Source organism: Ranitomeya variabilis, chromosome 2 (assembly GCF_051348905.1).
Source record: "Ranitomeya variabilis isolate aRanVar5 chromosome 2, aRanVar5.hap1, whole genome shotgun sequence".
In the NCBI taxonomy this organism is placed as follows: Eukaryota; Metazoa; Chordata; class Amphibia; order Anura; family Dendrobatidae; genus Ranitomeya; species Ranitomeya variabilis.
This window is the reverse complement of record NC_135233.1, coordinates 943,702,217-943,726,241: the sequence shown is the minus strand read 5'-3', so window position 1 is coordinate 943,726,241 and position 24,025 is coordinate 943,702,217. Positions and strand designations below refer to the sequence as shown.

Genomic DNA, 24,025 nt, shown 5'->3' with positions numbered 1-24,025 from the left:
ATGTGTTGTGTTGCGTCGGACCGTCGGCACAAAAAAAGTTACATGTAACGTTTTTTGGTGCGTCGTGTCCGCCTTTTCCGACCGCGCATGCGCGGCCGGAACTCTGCACCCGCCTCCCCGGATATCACAATGGGGCAGTGGATGCGTTGAAAAACTGCATCCGCTGCCCCCGTTGTGTTTTTTTGGTACAGTATGCGTCGGTACGTCGTCACGTCGCATTGCGACGTGCGTCGTACGACGCTAGTGTGAAAGTAGCCTTAATCGCAAGGATATGCTTACACGTATATTTTTTTTCTGGATTTTGCAGTAGATTCTGCAGCAAAATCTACACAAAGCACCTCTTCCAAAACTTGTTGAATACTCTTAACTGACATCACCATTTCCCTCCCCTTTTGGGTGGTCTAGTATCGTGGGGCAGAATGAAGAGTAGCATCACAGGGAAGCGCCATTTTGTGGGAGACTGCCCTGTGATCTGCTATCACCAGCAGTTACTGTTTTTCTCTCTCCCATCAGTCTCTCTCACCCAGATGACATGATTCTCTCACCTCCCTCCACAATGCCTTGCCATTCACTTCAGCTCCTTATCTTATCTTAGGAAGGGATTATTCACAGCTTCTGCCCAGCAGCTAGCAGCTCCAGTTCCCATAATGCTAATGGTACACTGTTCCTCCTTGATGTCTCTATTATTCTGCCCTTGCTTTTCGCCTGCATTTTACTACTGTCAGCCGTCAATCTAGGATCTGAACTGTGTTGGAAGCAGTACTGCTTATGCTTAGTTAGCAGATCAGAGAGCTCCATGGCAGCAGAACACTCCCACTACTGTGAATTGTTCAGCCCACAGAGGCTTGCCCAGTTCACAACAGTGACTGCTCCATTACAGTAGATAGGTTCAGAGTCCATCTGTTATCTCCTATGACCATGGGGGTGCCATATTACGACACTGATAGTGTCGTGCTGCTGCTGTGAAAACAAGATGTCAGCCCCCAGTGCCTTCTTTAAGCTCCTATAACACACAAAATATGTTTCAAATGCATTCAAATCTTGGTTATAACAGCATTTTATGCTACATTACATTGATTTATTAATGATCTAAAAACGCGGTACCTTCTCTTTAAGGTGCTTTTATTTTCAGTGTGGGAAAAGAAGCAAGATGTTAAATTGTGAGACACATACTGGAAAAACTGTATTAAATTTAACACCGACTGAGAAAAAAAGCTGACAATAGAATTCTCTATCTAAAAAACGTGATTAAAAAAATACATGAAAAAAATTGGATGCAGATTTTAAGTAGATTTTTCAGCTTGAAAAATCCATATAAAATAAACTCTGTGTGATCACGCCCTAAAACTTTCATGGAGGGTCTTATCTGATATTGTGTGGTGTGCGAGCTTGATGTGTATTCTTATCTTGTGTAAAAGAAGAATGAAACTGATACAGAAAGTGTTATTTGCACTGCGGATCATATGTGCGCACTTGACAGACATATTTCGGACTGCCAGTGTCCAAGGCCCAGCTGCACTGAACATGCTCTTTTGAGATAAGTGTGGCTTTTCTCGTAGTAGCCAAGGCCAAGCTCTGCAGAGCTGCGCACATAATGCTGCTGTAATGTAATTACACACAGGCTGGTTGTTTAGCAGAGCCTGGGCTTTCAGCCGAAATGTTGTTGATGTGATAGAAGAAGAAAAACATCATATGATAGCCGTCTGTGCTTTCCCCTCTTACTTTCATATTCCTGCCGATTATGTTTCGGAGCTGCTATAAGCTGGCAGTATCTTGACTCTCACCCTCTTTGTACCACGTCCTTCTTTTTTTTCGTGAATGCCAAGTATGAAAGCTGCCTGCAGAAGTAATTACAGAATAGATGTGCAATAATCAAGCGCCTTTATTGAGTATCCTTCTCTTTCTCTACTTGATTTGACGTAAAGTTGTCCAGGGAAATGCAAGTGGCCGGAATGCAATCACATAGATTTTTTAATTATGAAACAAAAGGTTGGAAATTTTTCATTTGCACTTGTATATTGGATCAATGTAAAAAGCTACTGCTGGCTAGAAGATGGACTAGGAGGCCTTCCATGACTCCTACTGCGGCTCCAATTAAGTGACTGTAGCCAATGAATAGAAGGTCGGTATATGTACTGCCTGCTGAGTCTTGTTATATACTATAATCACAACTGTAAGGCTTTATGTAGCAGTAGACCAAGGAAGCAGGACCACATTCTACCTGATAAAGATGGGGAACTATTATGTGACAAAAGCAACTGACACCAAGGTATTAAAACCAGCCAGCAATTTCAGAATATCCGAAAACAGAGATGTAATTGCTCAACACAATGCTAAAAGAGGAAGATAAAGCACTCTGTAATATGCATTACTATTGTATGTATAGCACATCAACCTGAATTGTGTAAATGATACTTGTATAATCATCTCGTCAGAACATGATAATTACACCTAATAATGTCACTTAGCAAATATGAGAGAGAGTATATATATACTATATTATGGAACCAAAGAAAAATAAACGCAGCACTCACCGGCACCGTGGTCGAAATCTTCTTTATTGCGGTATGAAATACAACATCTTTACGGCACGGGGGAGTGAAGTGGAAGGAACATGTGAGGCGGGACGACGGCCGTTTCGCGCTGAACAATAGCGCTTCTACGGGTCCGTAGAGACCCGTAGAAGCGCTATTGTTCAGCGCGAAACGGCCGTCGTTATATTTTTATAGTTATCTTAGTTAAAATTGAAAAGTGCTTAAAAAACAGGCAATGTTTTAATTCGCTTGTTATTGAAAAAAGAATTTTTAATCTTACAGTTTACTGTTCTTTGTCTATTTTATCTGTCACCACTGCAATCTATGAGGTTAGTCAAGGAGTGCAGCGCTTACAAGCTCTCTGCTAATCTGCCACAGAGCTTGTAAGTGCTGCTCCACTCTGAGATGACCTTGTTGCTGGATCCAGCCAGCATCAGTGACTCTGTATTCCTACCATGCTGTAGAAGCAAAATTGCCTTTGCTTGTAGCATCATAAAGATCAAAGTTGTAGCCAAAGGTGAATCAGAAATTGGATTGTCAGCAAGGCAGAGGAATGGTGCTTTCCTAGCAGAAAGATGAGAAAAACCCTTTAAGTAAAACCAACATGTGGGCTCTTTTTCTGACAGTAGCCCATGAGCTGTTTCCCAGATCTCCGGTCTCTTCTGAATTAAATTATAAATGTGGACACCAACTTTTACTACTATTATTATTACCATTACTACTTGTACCTCTAGGAGTTAAAAGAGTTGCCAATTACCAGAACATCCTATTAAAGGGAATTTGTCTTCGGATTTTTGCCACCTCACCTGAGAGCAGGAAAATGTAGAGCCAGAGACCCTGATTCCAGCTATGTGTTAATTACTAGGCTGTTTAGTATAGATTTTATAGAAGTAAAGTTTTACCAGCAGGAGATTATCACTAGAAGACAGTAAACCTGCTGTCAGGCTGTCCTCTATATTCATGACCTCTGTGTGACCCTGCTGCCACCACTGATTAGCAATCTTCTGCCTATGAACAGTGTACACAGAAAGCGGCCAATCAGTGCTGTGGGCGGGGTCATCCAGAGCTCAGCATTCAGAGAACTGATAGATCTGCAGCAGAGAAAACATTCTATAAAAAATACAGCAAGCAGGCCATTACAGGAGTCAAGATCTCTGCACCTTCATCATGCTGCTCTCAGAGGAGCTGACAAAAAATGGACAGATTTTCTTTATTTTCCTGACCCCACTACTATTCTATATGTTATGTATACTGTATCTCCGTTGCGTTCACATCTGCATTTTACAAAATTCCTGGAAAAAATGGTCCCGATTGCTGGAATATTATTTTCTGGTACCATGAGTGAAGACAGATGGAGCCGATTGTAGTCATTGGGATCCAGCTGTTCTGTTAGGATCCAATATGTCACAGTTTCAGGATTGTCTTCATTGCTGCGCTCTGTCATTGGAGCATGGCAGAATAGGGCAAATGTGAGCAAGGGCTTAGCTGTATCTAGTAACCTAGTATTTCATGTATACGTCCTGTGTGTCTTGTCCAGAATGTAATCTGCGCACAGTCTGACTCGGGCAGATATAACAATCCATCCTGACTGTGCTGGTGATAGATCTGCTCTCTGGCTTACTGCTCTGGGGGGTTATAGATTTTTTGTCACAAGTATTGCTTTCTGGCCGGATTCAACTACCTCATGACAAAGCATTAATGTCGTTTCAGCGCTGCGTGTACACATAAAATATAGAGCACTCAGCTCCAGAAATGACGTGAATAAGCACATTCTAGGAATTAATTAGATTGCTTTTTTTTTTGCAAATTGCAGAAAAATGGCAAAACAAATGGCTGCTTAAATAGACAGCTTTGTGTGAGGTTTATAAAGAGTCGCGGGTAATGTGAAAACTGCCAATATTCTCTACTGAAAATTGTGACAAATTAGGTCCCAATTCTAATCGGCCTCTCCCCACCTTAGAAAAAAAAGAGAAACAAAAAAACCATCTAGAGTCTACACAGCTAAGAAGTAACTCATAAATGATGTAATCCTAATTAAGTCTGTCTAATGTATGGAGCACTTATGACAGATCCCATAAAGAGCGTCTCTGGCTCTGGAGGACGTGTCCTGTCCTGCATTACACTGACACATCATTGATTGGATCTGGCACTGTGTGATGCTGCAGAGGTATTGAACACTTACACCCCTCATACACCCCAATCAGGCGGCAGGTATCTCAGCCATCTCTACCGTACACTTGACCTGTCGCGCGCTCCAGTGTTCTCTATTAGAGAGCCACTGCCAGAAATCTTAGGCGGCGGCTTACTCTGAGGAAAAAAGGTGGTGCGATCTGAAATTGGATATGTTTTATAGAAAAGTATCAACTCTTGTATTTTTCAGAGCAAATGGCTAGGTCCAAGGCGAGGGTCACCAATTATCTCACACTTCTCAATATTCAGTGAAAACCAGAACACCCCATTAATAACTTTGTAAGTCTCTAGAATATACTGTGACTGCTAATCTGTTAACTAATGGCTGGGCCCTGTGCTAAACTAGATGATGGTGATCAAATGTGATGGTCATCTGTTGAATCACGCAACTGCCTCCAATCATTCTGCCACCATCTCTGGGCGGCTGACATTGTGAGCCCTTGGAGAACTAAGGAAGGGGACACAATGCCTGCCTACGCTTACAAAACAGAATGGCACAGTATTGCACCCTCTGGAGGCAGAGACAGTGAAGTGGTTTGGAGCCTGACTGTCGGGGGGACAATTGTTGCAACATTTGCCCTATAGTTAAAACAGCCATGGATAAAATCAGGAAATGTATGAATAAAGCAAATAATGGAAGGGCTCCGAAAAATGATGAGACTAAATATTCCTAAATAATTACTTTTTCATAGTATTTCTTTTTCACTCTCTGAATATATTTATAAGGGAAATAAAGTTACATTTTATTACTTGGAAATTAAAGGAATAAAATAGGTCAGGGTCCGGCACCCATCACCTCCCCCCGATCAGCTGTTCTCAGTGTCAGCAGCAGCAACCAGAACTGCTCTGTTCGCAGCCAGGTACTACACATCCGCCTTCTATTCATATCAGTAGGCCGCTATCAGAAGAAGGAGCAGCTCGGCAATCAACCTGCTCTGGACAGCTGCCAGCGACACCGAGTGCATCTGATCTGTGGGGGTGTGCCGGGTGTTGGACTCAACCAATCAGACATTAATGACCTACCCTAAAGATGGGTCATCAATGAAAAAGTAGTGGAAAACATCTAAAGGGACCCTGTCAGCAGGATTGTGCACAGTAACCTACAGACAGTGTCAAGTTGGCGCCATTATACTGATTACAATGATACCTGGTGATGAAATCCGTCTTGTGCTTGTTGTTTAATCTTTATTTTCAGTTTAGAGTTAATGATATGCTCATGCTTCGGGGGCATTCTGTGGGGGTCTTCATGTGGTGCTCTGATTAGGTATTCCCCAGTGTAGCTTCTGATAGGTCACTGATCCCTCAGTCACCTGCCTCCTAGTTTACATAATAAATATTAAATATATATTTGTTTAAAATCCCCTTCTGCAGGCAGGTGCCGGCGGTTCCTGCGCTGCACAATAATCGCATATATATTGTGCATGTAAATATTCTTTTTGATGGTATCATTGTAATCAGTATGATGACGCCAACCTGACACTGTCTGTAGGTTACTGTGCACAATCCTGCTGACAGGGTCCCTTTAAAGAAAAAGTATTATGCTGTATTAGCTCAATCCGAGCTGCAGGCCTCATACCCATGTCTGTACAATCTCCCTGTATGGCGCGGTAATAGGGCACCCATAGACAAATCTGTGATCCTACTGTACTCCCATCATAATAAGCAGAAATAATGTGCTTATTAGAAGCCTTTGTGGCACTGCACAGCCTTCTGCATAAGGATCTGCCATGTTCACGAGGCCATACTCAGGTAAGAATTAGTCTACTTATCATGTTCTGAGCATGGTAATTCATCAGAAAAGCAATTTTTTTTTTCTTGCTACAATCGTACAAGCTTATTAATCGTTTGGGCCTGATGTATCTGTCATGTGAATCACTTGTACTTGTGTACCTAATGACGCCTGTTCTGTATTCACAAGGAAAAGGAGAAGGCATTATCTGTCAGATCGTGTAAAGGTTTAGAACTTTTTAAGAAACCATTTAGTGGCTTTGACAATATAATGGCAGACTAGAGCATGAATTTATTATTGTAAAGTATTAAAATATGAACAAGGCAACATTGAAGTTGATGACAAAGATAATATCTGCCTGCATACCAGTGTCATTTTCTTTTGAGATCTGAGGGAAATATGAAAATATTAAAATAATTAACTAGAAACCAGTGGTAGTCATGAACAGCCAGAAATGTGATCTAAAATTACCATCCTCATTAAATGCAATCGTATATATCTGTATGTTACAATCCTGTTCATTTCGTATCTTGGGAATTTAAAATAAGTAAGAATTAAGCGTGGTCTGGTCAGTTCTTCTGATGTGTATATTAGTAAGTGCTTGTATTCTTCATGAACTGTCTTTAGAATTGCTTCTCAGAAACCTGCATTATGTCTTACTCTGTTACGCAAGCTTACAAAGCACAATCGTGATTATAAAAGGGGTTATTCGGCCTTAGGTTGCAAGTCTTCAGCCATTCTATGTGACTGCAGACTTGTGAATCCTCCCAGTGCGCACACTACTTGCTGTCAGGATTCTCTATCGGCAGCGGTGGGCATGTGACCACAGGTATGGCATTTGCATTGATACGTTTAGTCGGAATGTGATCGAAAGTAAACATTTCACATGTCTGCCCACTTTCGATGCTGGCATCAGAGAATCCTCACAGCGCACAGTGCTTGCTGTCACATAGACTGACTGCAGACTTGTAGTCTAAGGCCGGACAACCCCTTTGAAATGACAACTAATTGGCTACATGCAAGCTGATTGGCAGTTGTTTAATGGCTTGTTTAGGCAGGACAACCCCAATTCCATGCACATAGACTGATTGTTAATATAGAAGATCATGTTATCGGCAGCACATGAACTGTTTATACAGGACAATGTGCTGCCGAGAACAATGATGTAAGCCTGCTTAAAATTCGTTGCACCAAACAAATGCGTTTTGGGGCTGTTTTCTTACACCGTCTCACTCTGTCCAGTCATTGGTGACCGTGTCAGGCTGTATAGCCACACACCCCATTGACAAGAGGAACCGTTTGGTCGTCAGTTTCTTCTTACATTTCTAGGAGGGATAAGAGAAGAACGGCACAATGTAGAGTTAAAAAAATAAAGATTCTCCAGAAATGTTTCATAGAGGAATAGGAATGTCAGCTACAACAACCATGTCAGGAGTAGAGATAGGTCTCTTCAAGGAGGTAGTGTTCTCTCAGGTTATAAAAGTAGACTACTCTTTTTTGGTAACTAAAATACTGATCTTCATCTTCCTTATTATTTTTACCTAGGGTCGCTGCTCAAGAGAGAATTGTAAATATCTCCATCCGCCACCACACTTAAAAACACAGCTAGAGATAAATGGACGGAATAACTTGATTCAGCAAAAGAATATGGCCATGCTGGCCCAGCAGATGCAGCTAGCCAATGCAATGATTCCCGGTACTCAGCTCCAGCCTGTGGTAAGTGATGTAGATGGCCCCACTGTGTGAATTCACTTCTGTTTGCACTGCACCCATCTCTTTATTTTTTAATAATTTTGCTTTGTTCAATAGCAATATCCCAAATGCCAAAGTAACTATGAGGGGGCACCACGGACTGTGGGATCACACTCAGACCTGAAAAATGGACACATAGTACACAAAAGAGAAAAAACAGACCAGGCCTATATGTACAGGGATCACCACACCAAAACCAATAATGCAAATGTAAGACACAACTTTATTTAGGAAACAACAATACAAATAGCAAACCACATATAAATCTAAAAACATTTAAAAAGGCATGTTTTTGCCATGTGTACAAACCCATATCCCAAATGCATTCCTCCAGCTGAAAATAAACAGCAGTGTTTCCGTGCAGAATTTTCCGCAGCATGTGCACTGCGGATTTGGTTTTCCATAGGTTTACATGGTACTGTACACCGCATGGAAAACTGCTGCAGATCTGCAGGGCCAAATCCGCTGCGGATCCGCGGCCAAATCTGCAACGTGAGCACACACTCTTAGGCTGCGTTCCCACAATGGTTTTTTGGTTAGTTTTTGATGCTGGGTATTTTCACTGTGTAGGAAACGTGTTACATTGATAGCAAAGTGTGGAAATCTTCTGACCACTATGCTTATTTTTACTCAGTGTAAACTGACGGCGTGTGTTTCATATCCGCGTTATGTCAATTTCTCTAGCGGGTGCGCTGAGTTTTATGTGCAGATTTTTCCTATAGACTTGCATTAGATGCAGAAAATCCGCAAGTAAAAAATGCACTTCCTTTTTTAAGTTGCTGCCACTAGTGATGAGCGAGTGTGCTCGTTACCCGGGTTTTCCGAGCATGCTCGGGTGTTCTCCGAGTATTTTGGGCGTGCTCGTAGACAGCCTGAATACATGTGAGGATTCCCTAACAAACAGGCAATCCCTGCATGTGTTCAGATTGTCTAACAGCCGCAAATCATGCAGCTGCAGGGATTAAAACATACTGTATTTTTCAGATTATAAGACGCACCCCAAATTTTGAGGAGAATAATAGGAACTTTTTTTAAAAAATAAAATGGTGCTGCCTCTTATAATCCATGCGTCTTATTGGTTACCAGGGATGGTGGCTGAGGTGAAGCGGGGTCCCAGGGTCGCTGCTGGAGGAGGCAGGAGTGGGATGATGCTGCAGGCCGCAGCCTGGGAGGAGGGGGTTTCCGATGTGCAGTGCGGCGCTGCCGGTGTCTGGTGCTGTGGGGGTGTCCGGCGCTGCTGGGGGGCTCTGGCGAAATTTTGTGAAAGGCCAGAGTTCCTGCAATTCCGGGGTTTCCTGTGCGATGCACTCCGGTAAAATGGCCGCCGGGGGGCGGCGCATGTGCAGATGGAGATCTCGTCATCAAGATCTCGGGAGATGAGATCTCCATCTGTGCATGTGCTGCCCCAGGTGGCCATTTTCCCGGAGTCCACCGCACAGTAAAACCCCGGAATTGCAGGGGCAAATGCAGGGGCTCTGGCCTTTCATAAAATGTTGGAAGAGCCCCGCGCAGCACTGGAGACCCCTGCAACAGCCCCGGAGACCCCCGCAGCAGCACCGGAGACACCCGCAGCACTGTCAGACACCCCAGCAGTACTGCCGGGCACCCCCTCATCTCAGCCTGCAGCAACGGTACCGGTAAGGTATATATACGCATTATAAGATGCACCCCCATTTCTCCCCCAAATTTTTTGGGAAAAAGTGGATCTTATAATCCGTAAAATACGGTAATCTACGAGCACGCCCAAAATACTCGGAGAACACCCGAGCATGCTCGGAAAACCCGAGTATCAAGCACACTCGCTCATCACTTGTCGTCACGTTGTAGATATTCAAAAATCACTGTGTCAATTAAGTTTTATCAAAGTCAAATACCAGGAAGTATCAAAAACAAAGCAGCTTTATTTAAAACATGACGTACCAGCCAGAGACAAAACCTGCAGTGTCAAAAACGCAATACAAAAACATGTAAAACACTAATTCAAATACACAATGAAAAAAGTAACCTAATTTACTTACTAGGTGCAGAAACGGTGAAGAAAATCTGCAACACCGAAGGCTCACCAAAAGCTCGTTATGGGAATGTAGCCGAACAGAGCTCCTAACCGCCTCCTTCCTTCAGTCAGTTAGAGCGTTGAAGGACAGAGGGGGCATTCTTTTGTTTTCTCTAATCCTGTACAATCCCTTTAAACATTTGAGAACTCTAAACTGTGTAAAGAGTAGCTAAACTTCTGCTATTACTTTTTATATGTCATTGTTCTCTTAATTGCAAGTAGGTCAGAGGGGGTCCAAGTCCTGAGACCACCACCGATTGCTCAAAACACCAAAGTGCACAGCTCATGAGAGAGAAGAGTTCAGCTCCTGCCTCGGCACACACACAGACTGAGGTGCGGATGCAGTAGAAAGTGTATGTGTTCTCCTACACCATACCCCTATACGGGTGCGCGCTCCTCTGTGTGCGCCTTTCTCCTGAGCTGCATATTGCTCAAGACAATTTTGAACAATCGATGGGGGTTTCAGGGCCTGGACCCCACTGATCTACTTGCAGTTAAGAGAACAACAGCATATAAAAAAAATAACAGCAACAGTTCAAGTACTCTTTATGGATTTGTAAGACTACCACTGAGTTCAGCAGGAACTATAGAAATGTTAAGCGGTTTTCTCTCTCTAGAAACCGCCGACAGCATTTATATATTGAAGTGAGTGAATATCAGGCAGCATCCTAAAGGCCTCGGCAAGGCACGGTATTTCTGTTTTCTTACGACTTGCCACTGGGGAATGTAGAAAACATCACAACAGCACTACCCAGGAATTCAGCTCTGGAGGCAGAATATAAAATAACGCAAACAAAGCAGGTTGTAGACTCATTCTGCCAGTAAGACCGCTTATTTTACTTAGGGAAATTGACCTTCTAAATAGAATAACAAAATAATGATCAGTAATAACATATTAGAAAGGAGCGTGGTTAGACAGGAGCCTACATATGCCCAGTTCATTGACTCATGGCTTTGGTTATATTCGGCAGCCCTAAATAAAACTTTGGGTAACAGTAGAAGTGGCTTGTATACTTTACTTCAAAATGTTAATGGTTTTATTAAAGGGATTTTCCACTACTGTCATAGTTATGTATCTGAATAGGAGCTGATGTTCATCGGCCGCTAAACAGATGTGGTGTTCTGCCTCTTAGGGCACGTTCACACGTCAGTATTTTGCATCAGTGTTTGTAAGCTAAAACCAGGAGTGGAACTTACAGAGAAAAACTATAATAGAAAGACTGACACCTGTTCTGTGTTTTAGTGACAGTTCTGGTTTTGTCATACAAATACTGATGAAATACTGATCCAAAATACTGTCCTGTGAATAAAGCCTTACACTGATTACTAATTACCCCAAGAAGGGCTGATCGCAGCTCGTCAGTGGGGTACCGAGTGTCAGACCCCCACTGCTCTGAAAAGCATTTTGTTAACGATGCATCAACAGTATTATAGTAGAAAACCAATGTGAGGCCTCCTTCACACGTCCTGGTGATTCCTGTACTGGAAAAACCAGTACTGGTGAGATACATGGTCTGTGTACGTATGTGACATCTGTGTTTGCTGTCTGTGTGTTACATCCATGTGCTGTCTGTGTGACACGTACCGGCACCTGGGAAAAGCAGTGCCTTTCACGCTGAAGGCAGCGCTCATCATTGTCTCCTGTTGAGAAGATCAGCACGATCAGGAGACAATGATGTAAGTTGTCAACAGTGTGACAAGTCCGGGTCATGGGAGGAAGCGGTACAGTTTGCGATGTTCCTAGCACTGGCTGGCTGCTGAAGGCAACTCTCATCATTGTCAACTGCTCGTGCTGAGATCATTGTGACCAGGAGACAATGATGGGAGATGCATTCAGCAGTAGCTGTGTCCCTCAAGGGACAATATCCCATTAGGTTCCCAGGCTATTAATAACAGCTCATAGCTGTTTGCTTAGCCTTTCCTGGTGAATTTACAAGGGACCAAAAAAAAAATTGTATAGTGCCCCCCTGTAAATACAAACCAGCAAAGGCTAAACAGACAGCTGTGGGTTGATATTAATAGCCTGGAAATGGGTCAGAGATATTGCCACCCCCAGGCTACCAACATCAGCACTCCATAAGATGTGCCAAGTCTGGCGCTTAGTCTTACTCTTCCCACTTGCTCTGTGGCAGTGTCAAGTGGTGTAGCAGGGGTGGGTTGATGTCACCTTTGTATTGTCTGGTAACATCAAGCCCAGGGGTTAGTAATGGAGAGGTGTCTATAAGATGCTCCTATTACTAACCTCAGAGTCATATTGTAAAAAAAGACACAGCCAGAACAAAGTCCTTTCTTTTAATTAAAAATCAACACCCTGTTTTATACATTTATTTTAAAATATAAAAAACAAAGTTATACTCACCTTACGCCTGTTCAATTGAAGCCCTTGTCCCCTGTAAAAGACAAAAAATAACAAACCACAAAAATACTCACCATCGTAGAGATGGCTTACAGTGTGTCATCTGTGTGTCATCAGTGTGCACGTGTGCAGCTCGCATTTTGTCTGTGCTGCGCAAAAAAACTGACATGTCTGCAGGTTTTTACACACAGACACGTGATCCATGTGAAAAATCTGACATGTGCGCACCATGATTGCATACAATGGATGTGCGAGTGTCCGTATTTGTGGCCTTTAAAAACGGACCGTACACGGGCACAAAAAACGGACGCTTGACGAAGGTCTAATCTTGTGTCGGAGACTGCGATACCATACATGCTGCTCAGTGTAAGGTCCTTGCGCTGAAGGGCAAGCTTTCCATACAAATAAGATAAGCATTGGTCGTAATGATGCCGATTAGGTAAATGAGATGGATAATCCACCTGGACAGCTTTGGAAAACAATATAACTGGCTTGCATAAAGTAGCAACAGATTGGCTGAACTCGGCTGATCATGCCAATCACTTGTCTTATCCATCCTGAGAGCGCTAGATAGATGCTATCAGCCATTACAAGTTATAGTTCCTGTATAAACTTCAAATGATGTCTGAAGTTGTGAAAATTGTGCTTTTTAGCTGACATTTATCTTCTATGTATGATATAAGTCTTTTGCCATGCGTTAGTAATATGATATTTGCTAGATGCTTCCATGGCACTGTCTTCGGCCTTTTCCTTGCCCTTTGATGTCCATAAGGCCTAGATCTGTGGTTTCATATATGAATGTGGAATAATCTATATGACGTTTACCAGGATCGGATCCTATCCCACCATCATTCATGATACCAGGACAAGACAATATGACATGTCGTTACCAGAGCTGGCTACAGTTAGTGATTTCTTTTTTTGAGTTTACTTATTTACCGTAGTTCTTGTGTAAACTAGAGTTTCCAAGCTTAGCCTTCAATCCTGTTTAATACATTTACTATTTTTTAACCTGACATGACTGTGGTTGTGTGGGAGATTGCCATATTGCACATGTGAGGTTTAAAGAAGAAGGATTTGGTGCCAAAAAGAAGAGTTTATTTTTCTGTGTACAGACATAGTACAACTTCTGGGAAGTGACTGGACCCCTGCCAGGCATTGAGGGCAATCTCTGAGGTTTTTTTTACACTTTCAGGGAACAAGGAGTTCCATATCCAAGATGTGTAATCCTTTATATTTCTTTTGAGCCTGGCCACGCCGGCAGCTTGTCCCTGTATTCAGCGGTCACATGGTACCGCTCATTAAAGTAATGAATATGCGCTCCACGCCTATGGAAGTGGAGTCGCGTCCATATGAGCGGTATCACGTGACCGCTGAACACAGGAACAAGCTGCTGGCGCCGAGACCATCTGAGAAGCAGGGACGTGCAGAGACCACATCAGGGGGGTAAGTATGATGTGACAGCCGCCACTCCTGCCGCTCCCCCTCCCTCACCGACTCCCAGGGACAATGACTCGAGTATAAGCCGAGAGGGGCTCTTTCAACCTAAAAAAATGGGCTGAAAATCTCGGCTTATACTCGAGTATATATTTTTTAATTTTGGTATTTTTTTATTTTTCATGTCTTGATTTGTTAAAAAAAATGTGGAAATCTTGCACTTTTCACCCTGCTGTCTATTGGGGCAGACTCTGACCCTATGTTTTGTATTAAAGCATCTAATGAGCACGTGCTAAGGTCATTCTGAAGGGAGGGGGAGCAGGTGAGCTTACCAATTTTGTATGATGGATCCTGTGTTATCAGCTGTGTACAGAGGTGTTATGTGCCTTTGTAATCCTTCCTTTGATGGCTATGAGACTTCTGTAATGTCTGTTCAGAACAGGAAGCATGAGTCTAAAATTGCCCCGTGGCCAGTCTGAATATTACAAGATTTCTGTATATTATTTGTAATACAGATTGTGATATACAAAATTAAACCTGTTCCCCCCCTAAAAAAAAATTACATACGTATATTTAAACCAAAAACCTTATTTCTGATGATACATTCCCTTCAAAAAATGTAGTGTTCCCCATGAATTATATATATATTTTTTAATAATTAATTGTAACGCCATTCCTCTGTTATTCCTTCTAGGAATTTACATATATATTGACAAGGGGATTCTCCTTGACACTGACAGTACCGATTGGACAGTGTGACAGAGTGCTAGAATACACAGCAAACTAGTTACACCCAGTTGTCAATTTATTCACTAAATTCTAGGTAGAATTACATAGGAATGGACAATGGGGAAATCATGATCCTGAATTGTTTTTTTTCATGAAGAATCTAAGTATTAACTAAATTAGACATGTCAGGACACAGCGGCAAGTATTGTGCACCTAGCCTTTCAATCAATAAGACTGGCACACTATACTTGCTGTTGGTGCACATAATGGTGGCGGATATTTGTAGATGTGATATCACCGGCCCGCTCACCCCCCAATTCAGGAGTGAACAGATCCATATTACCCCTTTAAATACGATAATTCTAAAATTGAGACTAAGGCCTCATGCACACAGCAGAGCCGTGAGCGCGCAGCATATCTCCACAGGCTCAGAGTACCTGGATGTCCACCCTCCTCTTTGTGTACAGCATCATATTATGGACAAAAGCTTTGTAATGTGGAATAGGATAAAATACCTTGGATTTTTATATGTGTCTAAGACAAAAATCTCCTCGCAAAGGTGCAGAATTTGCCCGTAGACCTGTAACATGTATGGCGCTAGAATACAGCGATGTGCGGAAGACCTGAAAGTTCTCTCTATGTATTGGTTGTCTTCCCATCCTTCATGCCGGTGACCCCTGGAGGCCGCATACTCCTTGTTACATCATGGTAGCTTATAAAAAGTACTCGAATGAGCATGTATATTGTAGTGGATAGCAAAGTAATAAATCTGAAAAAGAATATAGCCACTACTGATAAATATAAGTATAGTTTAATGAATGAATTAATATATATATATATATATATATATATATATATATATATATATATATATATATATATATATATATATATATATATATATATAATAAAATTAGACATAGATAAGGAAATAATAAAAACATTAGGGGAACTGCTCGGAAAATTGTAATGAGAATTCCGCCGGATATGGGGCCACATCTATGGGGAGCTTAACAGTACATACGATTGTGATAAAGTAAGCAGGTGCACAACATATAGTGAAGTATAACCAAGGTATTAATAATACATCCCAAATATAATAAGTAAAAAAACAAAGTGGGTGCTCCTCTTTTGGGTAGATTCAAGTATATATTTGTGATATTCTTTCTGTAATATTGTTGTTTCACTTTGGTATAATTGTTTTTTTTTACTTTTTTTTCTCTTTCTCCTATAATTTTATGATAAATATATATACTTATTCAATAAAGCTATGTTTATCAGTAGTGGTTATATTTAGTGATGAGTGAACGTGCTCGGATAAGGTGAGACATGCAGCCTCGGGGACACAAACATATTTTTCTAGTGTGCCAAAGTCACTTGATTCACACCGAGTGTGCCGGAAGTACACCTTATCCGAGCACGTTTGCTCATCATTATTCTTTTTTAGGTTTCTTTACTGACATTGTGCAAGAAATAATTGATGTATAAAGCCATAATCCAGATCCGCCAAATGTAACATTCTGAGTTTATTGTATTTTGTGAAGCACCGATGTTGCCCTCATAGTGTATTGTCTTTTCCAGCCAATGTTCTCCATGGCACCGAGCTTAGCCACCAATGCAGCAGCCTTTAACCCATACCTGGGGCCGGTGTCACCGGGCCTCTTACCAGCTGAAATTCTTCCTACCGCACCAGTGCTTGTGGCCGGAAACCCTGGAGTTGCAATGCCATCAGCCGCAGCAGCTGCCGCACAGAAGCTAATGAGAACCGACAGACTGGAGGTAAGAATGACGTCACGCTCTATACCGCGCTCGACATGTCTGCCGCAACCTGGCCGAGACCTAATACTAGAATGTAAGTAGCGTGAAGTCCCAGTAACTAAGGCTGCATAGACGACCCGAGTCATTACCAGACATCTGGACTACTATTAACCCCTCAGGTGCTGTTATGGTAACCAAAGAATTACCTTCAGGACACCCAATAATCTCCACTGCTACAATCCTACATGGTGACTTGTGCGCTTTAATTGCCATTAGCGAGACTTATCTGCTCCATGCTGTGGAGACAAGTGGTGGTAACCAAGGCGTATTGGGGAGAAAATCCGGGAATATTTGTTCCATTACTTACACAGATCCAGATGGAGCAGAGCTGAACTTGCAATGTTACTATTTCTTCCATGCACCACTTTTATTTTCCCTGATTCTTTTAGAATGATGTATAAGTATATTTTGTATTTTGTAATGTTCTTATACTAAGATTCTTAAGAACGTGTTTGAGTGCTAAAGACAACCTGTGACTGTGAATAAGGGGTCCCGACATCCTCATCTTTTTACACTTCAGGATTGTCTCTAACTCACGGCCCTGTAACAGTGATTATTATTGGTCAGATTTTACAAGCTTTACCCCACAGTTCAGACATTATGTAACCCTGCAGTATTGTATGCCTTTCCTTAAAGGAGTTATCTGATAAAAAACATCTCCAAATGTTATAAAACAAAAGAGGAATCAGCTTGATGTAGAGACACAGACCCTATTCCAGCAATTTGTCCCTTACTGGGCTGCCTGCTGTTGTTGTGAAAAAAAATCACTTTTTTATCAGTAGGATATTATCATTAGAGGGCTAGTACGCCTACGGCCGGTTTCACACGTCAGTGGCTCCGGTACGTGAGGTGACAGTTTCCTCACGTACCGGAGATACTGACACACGTAGACCCATTAAAATCAATGCATCTGTGCAGATGTCATTGATTTTTTGCGGACCTTGTCTCCGTGTGCCAAGCACGGAGACATGTCAGTGTTCGTGGGAGCGCACGTATTACACGGACCCATTAAAGTCAATGGGTCCGTGTAAAACACGTACCTCACACGGACAGTCTCCGTGTGGCGTGCAGGAGACAGCGCTACAGTAAGCGCTGTCCCCCCCACATGATGCTGAAGCCGCGATTCATATCTTCTGTGCAGCAGCGTTTGCTGCATAGAAGATGTGAATAATAGTGTTTAAAAGAAAGATCTATCTGTCCGCCGCCCTCCCACCCCCTGTGCACCCCCCCGCTGTTCAGAAAATACTCACCCGCTTCCCTCGTTGGCTGTCGCTGCTTCCTGTCCTGGCTGCACCTTCTACTGTATGCGGTCACGTGGGGCCGCCGATTAAAGTCATGAATATGTGGCTCCACCTCCCATAGGGGTGGAGCCGCCTATTCATGACTGTAAATGAGCGGCCCCACGTGACCGCATACAGTAGAAGGCAGGACAGGAAGCCGCGACAGCCAACGAGGGAAGCGGGTGAGTATTTTCAGAACAGCGGGGGGGTGCACAGGGGGTGGGAGGGCGGCGGACAGATAGATCTTTCTTTTAAACACTATTATTCATATCTTCTATGCAGCAAACGCTGCTGCACAGAAGATATGAATCGCGGCTTCAGCACGATGCAGGGGACAGCGCTAAACTTTAGCGCTGTCTCCTGCACGCTCCGTGTGGTACCCACTCGGCACACAGGCGGCACACATGTGCCGCACGTATGGCCTACGTGAGCTCACGGGCACACGGACACGGATAACTCCGGTACCGATTTTTTCCGGTACCGGAATTATCTGGACGTGTGGGACAGCCCTACTGCCGTGTACTCTTCCACATTCATGTGCTCTGTATCACCCATTCCCACCACTGATTGGTAACTTTCTGCCTATGCACAATGTACACAGAAGGCTGACAGTGGGGTTATACAGAGCTCAGCATTCAGAGAACTGGTAGATCTATAGCAGATAAAACATCAATAATACAAAAACTGCAGCAAGCAGCCCAGTAAGTGATACATCCCTGGAATCAAGGTCTCTGCTCCTACATCATGATGCTCTCAGATGGGGTTGGAAAACCCTGGTCACAGATTCCCTTTAAAATGAGTGTATTAAATGCTAAGTATCAATATCAAACACAGACCTCTGTTAGGCCAGGATCACACATGCGAGAAACACGGCTGAGTCTCGCATGTTAATACCCGGCACTGCCGCCGGCACTCAGGAGCGGAGTGTGCGGCTGCGTGTATTGCTCCGCTCCGGAGTGCAGGCGGCACGGCCGGGTATTAACATGCGAGACTCGGCCGTGTGTCTCGCATGTGTGATCCCGGCCTTAGAATCGTGGATTTGCAGTCCCTTTGCTCAGTGAGGCAGTGAGCTGGAGGCATTCTTAAAGGAGTATTCTGCCAGGAAACACTTATAGCAATTTGAAAGATCAATAAATGTCTGATAGGTCGGGAGATTTGCTTTGAGCTATTTAGAACCTGACCAGAAAGAGGAGAAGTGCGAGGAGACTTGGGCGATCGTGGGCCTTATGGTCCTTGGGTTTACAAAACCGCTGAGCTCCGCTCCCTTCTTCCAGGCTCAATGGTACAGTGAACCTCGATTCTCCTATGGATTTACTATCAATGTAAATGTCATGTTTATTCCAAATGTGTGCAACTAAACCTCTTGCTGCAGTATTAAATGAGACTTTTACAAATTGGATTTGAATAATGTTTATTCTTCATGTTGTTTATCTACAACTTCTCTCCAGTTCTTTATTCTTCCTATCCAGCACCTACCTCGAATGATATATCATCCCAAGCAGCAGATCCCATGTTCTGTATGTACGTGATGATGGTCCAAGAACACTGTAGGGTCTTCTGGTTGGAATGATATATGCTACAAGCCGGGCAGAATAAAAGGTAGGTGGTAGAGATAAGCGGGGCATTATTATGTTACTGGTCCAGGGTCACTACTTACTTTATGAAGCTTTTTATGAATGATTCCTTTCTGCTGATCATATGCTTGATGCTTTCCCTATTCATAGAACTTCCTGAAGCTCCATCCTCCTTGTGGGTCTCCTTCCGCTTCCTCATAATATCCTCTGCTTCCCATTGTAGCAAGACTCCTCCATCCATCCGTTCCCCATTTCTCCACTTGCAGTTTTCTCTTGCGATGGACATGTAAAGCATGTATGTGACATTTAGGGCTGCCGTAGTACGTTATCATTTTCAGCTGACATTTCTACACTCAGCTCCATCGCTTACAATTTAACAGCAGGCGAAATTTAGTTCTGTTCCAATTCTTAGCTTCCCAAGATAAAGACAGTGCACAAAAATCAGAAAAAAAAGCAGCAAAAATGACCCAATTTATATGTTAAAATGAAGACCTAAGAAATGATGTAGAAATGTAAAAAAGATATTTCCATTCTTCAGGTTCTGTCATGTCTACATAACACAGACTGGGTCTAAGAAGCCCCTGTGACCATATATACAGTACATATATATATGTATATATATATATATATATATTTTTTTTTTTAAATAAAGTTTCTGATATAGAAAATAAAAACATTGCCATTTTTTAACACAATACATTTAACACAAAAATCTGAATTAAATAATCGGTCCCTGGCTGATGACACATTCCCTTTAAGTGAGGTAACCCTCTGAGAGAAGTTATCCAGAGGGTGCATAGTGAGTCATGAGAACCTTCACTATGCCTGTACCTGGCTAGGACCTGTAGCACTGTAAGGCTATGTTCACATGCAGTGTTTTTGGTCAGTTTTTTATCTTAGTTCTACACTATCAGCAAAATCGATGAACTTTTAAACACTTCATGCACACGCTTGTGGTTTTTTTTCCTGACATTGAGCGTTTTTTAAATTGGCAGCATTTCTATTCTTTCAGCACTTTTGCAATGTTTTTTAAATGAAAGTAATGGAAAAGTGCAAAAACGTGGCAAAAAACACAGCAAACAGGTTTTGCTGCATTTTTGGTGAATAAAACTACCGTAACTATATTAAACAGGTACTGTAGAAAAATCACACATGTAATCCAAACTGAACAAATACCCTGCAAAAATGCAGTAACAGCTTTTTTCTTGCAAGAGAGCAGGATTTGGTTGCAGAAGGAATGCTGCAAACACGCTGCGTGTGAACATAACCTAACATATACACAGGCAGAGTAATAGAAGGGAGCGAAAATACCTGGAAGGATCCAGATCTATGTTGTCATATCTGTTAGATAAAGTATATGGATAGCACGATAATGATGGCTAATAGTGGAAATCACTCCGTTTCTGAGGACACTGAGATGCCATTTTTTTTTAAATTAAGGTCAACATGTTCTTTAAAGTTTAAGGGAAGTCCAAGACATTTCGCAGATAAACCATCCTTAAGATGGGCTGACAACATATGATTGGTTGATATATATAAATAGGAGGACATAGAGTTTTTTGCTGAATATATAATTTATTAAATTCAAAGATAAATGCAAGAAAACAAGTCAAATTTACATAGTCACAGATGGATAATATATCAAATGTAATAAGTGAATTACCCAGGTGAGTATAAATGACCTATGGGCCACACAAAAAGCCACAAAGAAACCTGCTAATAACAGAACCTGACGACATCCCAACATTTGAATATAGTTAGTGTGTTTAGACCTAACACCTATGTTACAGCATGTTGCTGGTGGGCCATTAATCACAACACTACCATATCATTTTACCTTAGTTAGTGTCCATGCATGAACAGGTTAAATTTATCTCAATATTTACCCATGTGGTCTCTGTAAGCTTCCCGTGTGGGCCTCAGTCACCCCAACGCGCGTTTCGCGTGCTAAAGATAGCCTCGCTTCCTCAGGGGGCGTGGAAGCGAGGCTATCTTTAGCACGCGAAACGCGCGTTGGGGTGACTGAGGCCCACACGGGAAGCTTACAGAGACCACATGGGTAAATATTGAGATAAATTTAACCTGTTCATGCATGGACACTAACTAAGGTAAAATGATATGGTAGTGTTGTGATTAATGGCCCACCAGCAACATGCTGTAACATAGGTGTTAGGTCTAAACACACTAACTATATTCAAATGTTGGGATGTCGTCAGGTTCTGTTATTAGCAGGTTTCTTTGTGGCTTTTTGTGTGGCCCATAGGTCATTTATACTCACCTGGGTAATTCACTTATTACATTTGATATATTATCCATCTGTGACTATGTAAATTTGACTTGTTTTCTTGCATTTATCTTTGAATTTAATAAATTATATATTCAGCAAAAAACTCTATGTCCTCCTATTTATATAAATTATGTAAGAGTTGTCTGAACAAATTGGATAGTGGTATGCAGCTGGTACTTTGCTTAATAATATGATTGGTTGATGTCCGTCTATTGAAGATCTGAGCTGGAGTGCCAGGTGCAGTCACAGTGGTGGGTACAGGACTCGGCCTCCAAAAACTAGAATGATGCCCCTTTGCTCCACTGAGTGATGAAGGTCCTCCAACAGCCATTGTAGGGGTAGGTCACCCTCTAAAGGGAGAATGTCAGCGCGTAATGACTGTTCAAACCAAGTACAGGCGCTCGGTGCAACATTTAGGTGCAACTCCCCACCTGCTTGTACTCCCGATATCTCCACCTCCCTCTTCTTTGATTGACAGCTCTCTGTTCCTGTAGCCAGCGAAGGGCAAAGGTAGATGGAGAACAAACAGGTGGAAATGTTTGGCCACACCATGATGGCCCAGCACCCAGTGGTTTGTATAGTCATTCTCTGCTGACAGAGTCACTGTAAGGGCTTGCTCACAATGGCAGAGTGCTATGTCATGTTCTATCAGCTAGTACTCAGCCCAGTGTTATACTATGGGGCAGCGCAGATCTGCAATTATTTTCTCATGACGATTTGACATAAAGAAACAATCACAGCAAGTGCCTTCAATAATCGGATCACGCTCACCCATGTGTAGCATCGGACTGCACTCGGATGTCATCCCAGTGCAGTCAGATGTTTGACAATAGAGAAGATGGAGAAATTAAAGGTACTCTGTCACCTGAATTTGGCGGGCTATGTAAATGCCCTGTGTCCGGTCCGATGGCCGGTGTTTCCTCTTCTTTCATTCACCCCTTCCTTTCCTGCGGTCCGCAATATTTTCTTGAATTTGAGTAGATTTCCTCCGTAGTACACGCCTGCGCAATGCAATCTTGCCTTGCGCACGCGCAGTATGCTTTGCTCAACTGCGGGCAAAGCCAAAAAGCATTACTGCGCATGCGCCGGCGCAGTATGTCCTGGAACACAGCGAAATACTTCCGGGACATAGTGCGCTGGCGCATGCGCAGTAATGCTTTTCAGCTTTGCCCGCGGTTGGGCAAAGCATACTGCGCGTGCACAAGGCAAGATTGCATTGCGCACGCATGAACTACGGAAGAAACCTACTCAAATTCAAGAAAATATTGCGGACCGCGGAAAAGGAAGGGGTGAATGAAAGAAGAGGAAACACCGCCCATCGGACCGGACACAGGGCATTTACATAGCCCGCCAAATTCAGGTGACAGAGTCCCTTTAAGTTCTCCATCTTCTCCACATCACCAATCACAGCACAGTAAGATGTCACTCAGATCAATCTCTGACAGAGCGGAGTGTCATTAGCATAATCGGTCACATGACAGAATATACGGCAGTGTGGGCGGACCCTAACAGTCCAGGAGAACCCCTTTAAGTTTGTTAGTGACTCAATATTGTGAGTGTAGTGAAAGTTCTAGCAACAAATGATTCATGGAGGGTAAATAGTGAGGTCCTGTGTTAATCTACAATTTCTTGGCTTTTTCTTGCATGCTTCATTGTCATTGTTTCTGCTTTTTTCTGTCGCCATGCTGTGCCTCTGTATCTGCAGCCGCCGGCTAGGTAGTGCGCTCACAATGACTATGCTAATGGTGGAAGGACTGGCTGGAATGGAAACTGAAGTCCTCTTTTTATCCACAGGCCAGCTACAGTCAGGCAGCTGCAGTACGAGCTTCCCCACGTTGCCCCAGCAATGACCTCAGCCCCGATCTGGAGGGAGCACCCTCTTTATGGGTGAGAGGTAGTTCAGTCTCCATGCCAGCTCAATCCTGGGCCTCTCCAGAGCAGAGACTGCCAGTTGTGCCAAATTATGTGTGGTGGTTTTGTGATGTGGACTCCTGCCCTGTGGGAGGCGAGCTGCGACCAGCAAACTCATTTCACTTAGGACATCAAGCTGGACTTGACCCCCGATCTCAGAAGAGAAAGGCGAGTGTTCCTCACGTGTCTGGTTCTCCGTACTGTTTCTCTCTTTCTGCCTTCATACACTCCAATGTATTCATCCTGGTTTATGTTGCTACTTTCTCTCCACTTTTCCATTCTAGCTCATCCCATTCCTTTTTTTACTCTGGTCCTCATTTTCAAGGCAACCTTTACCGTCTTACTCTCTGTTAATAACTTTCCTTTTCTTCTCTT

The 24,025-nt window shown here is 42.9% G+C and overlaps 1 protein-coding gene across 9 annotated transcripts in view; it reads left to right on the top strand.

The window, feature by feature from the left end:
• The window catches only part of MBNL1 (muscleblind like splicing regulator 1), a 222,324-nt gene that overhangs the window by 169,341 nt on the left and 28,958 nt on the right, over positions 1-24,025 (top strand). For 5 of the 9 annotated variants that reach the window (XM_077290725.1, XM_077290723.1, XM_077290721.1 and 2 more), the window contains 3 exons: positions 7,999-8,169; positions 16,362-16,559; positions 23,534-23,818. In XM_077290725.1, the coding sequence (XP_077146840.1) occupies positions 8,101-8,169; positions 16,362-16,559; positions 23,534-23,818 (552 nt within the window). In that variant the 5' untranslated portion in view covers positions 7,999-8,100. The remainder of the gene's footprint in view (positions 1-7,998; positions 8,170-16,361; positions 16,560-23,533; positions 23,819-24,025) is intronic. The other 4 variants (XM_077290727.1, XM_077290726.1, XM_077290729.1 and 1 more) reach the window with 1 other exon arrangement.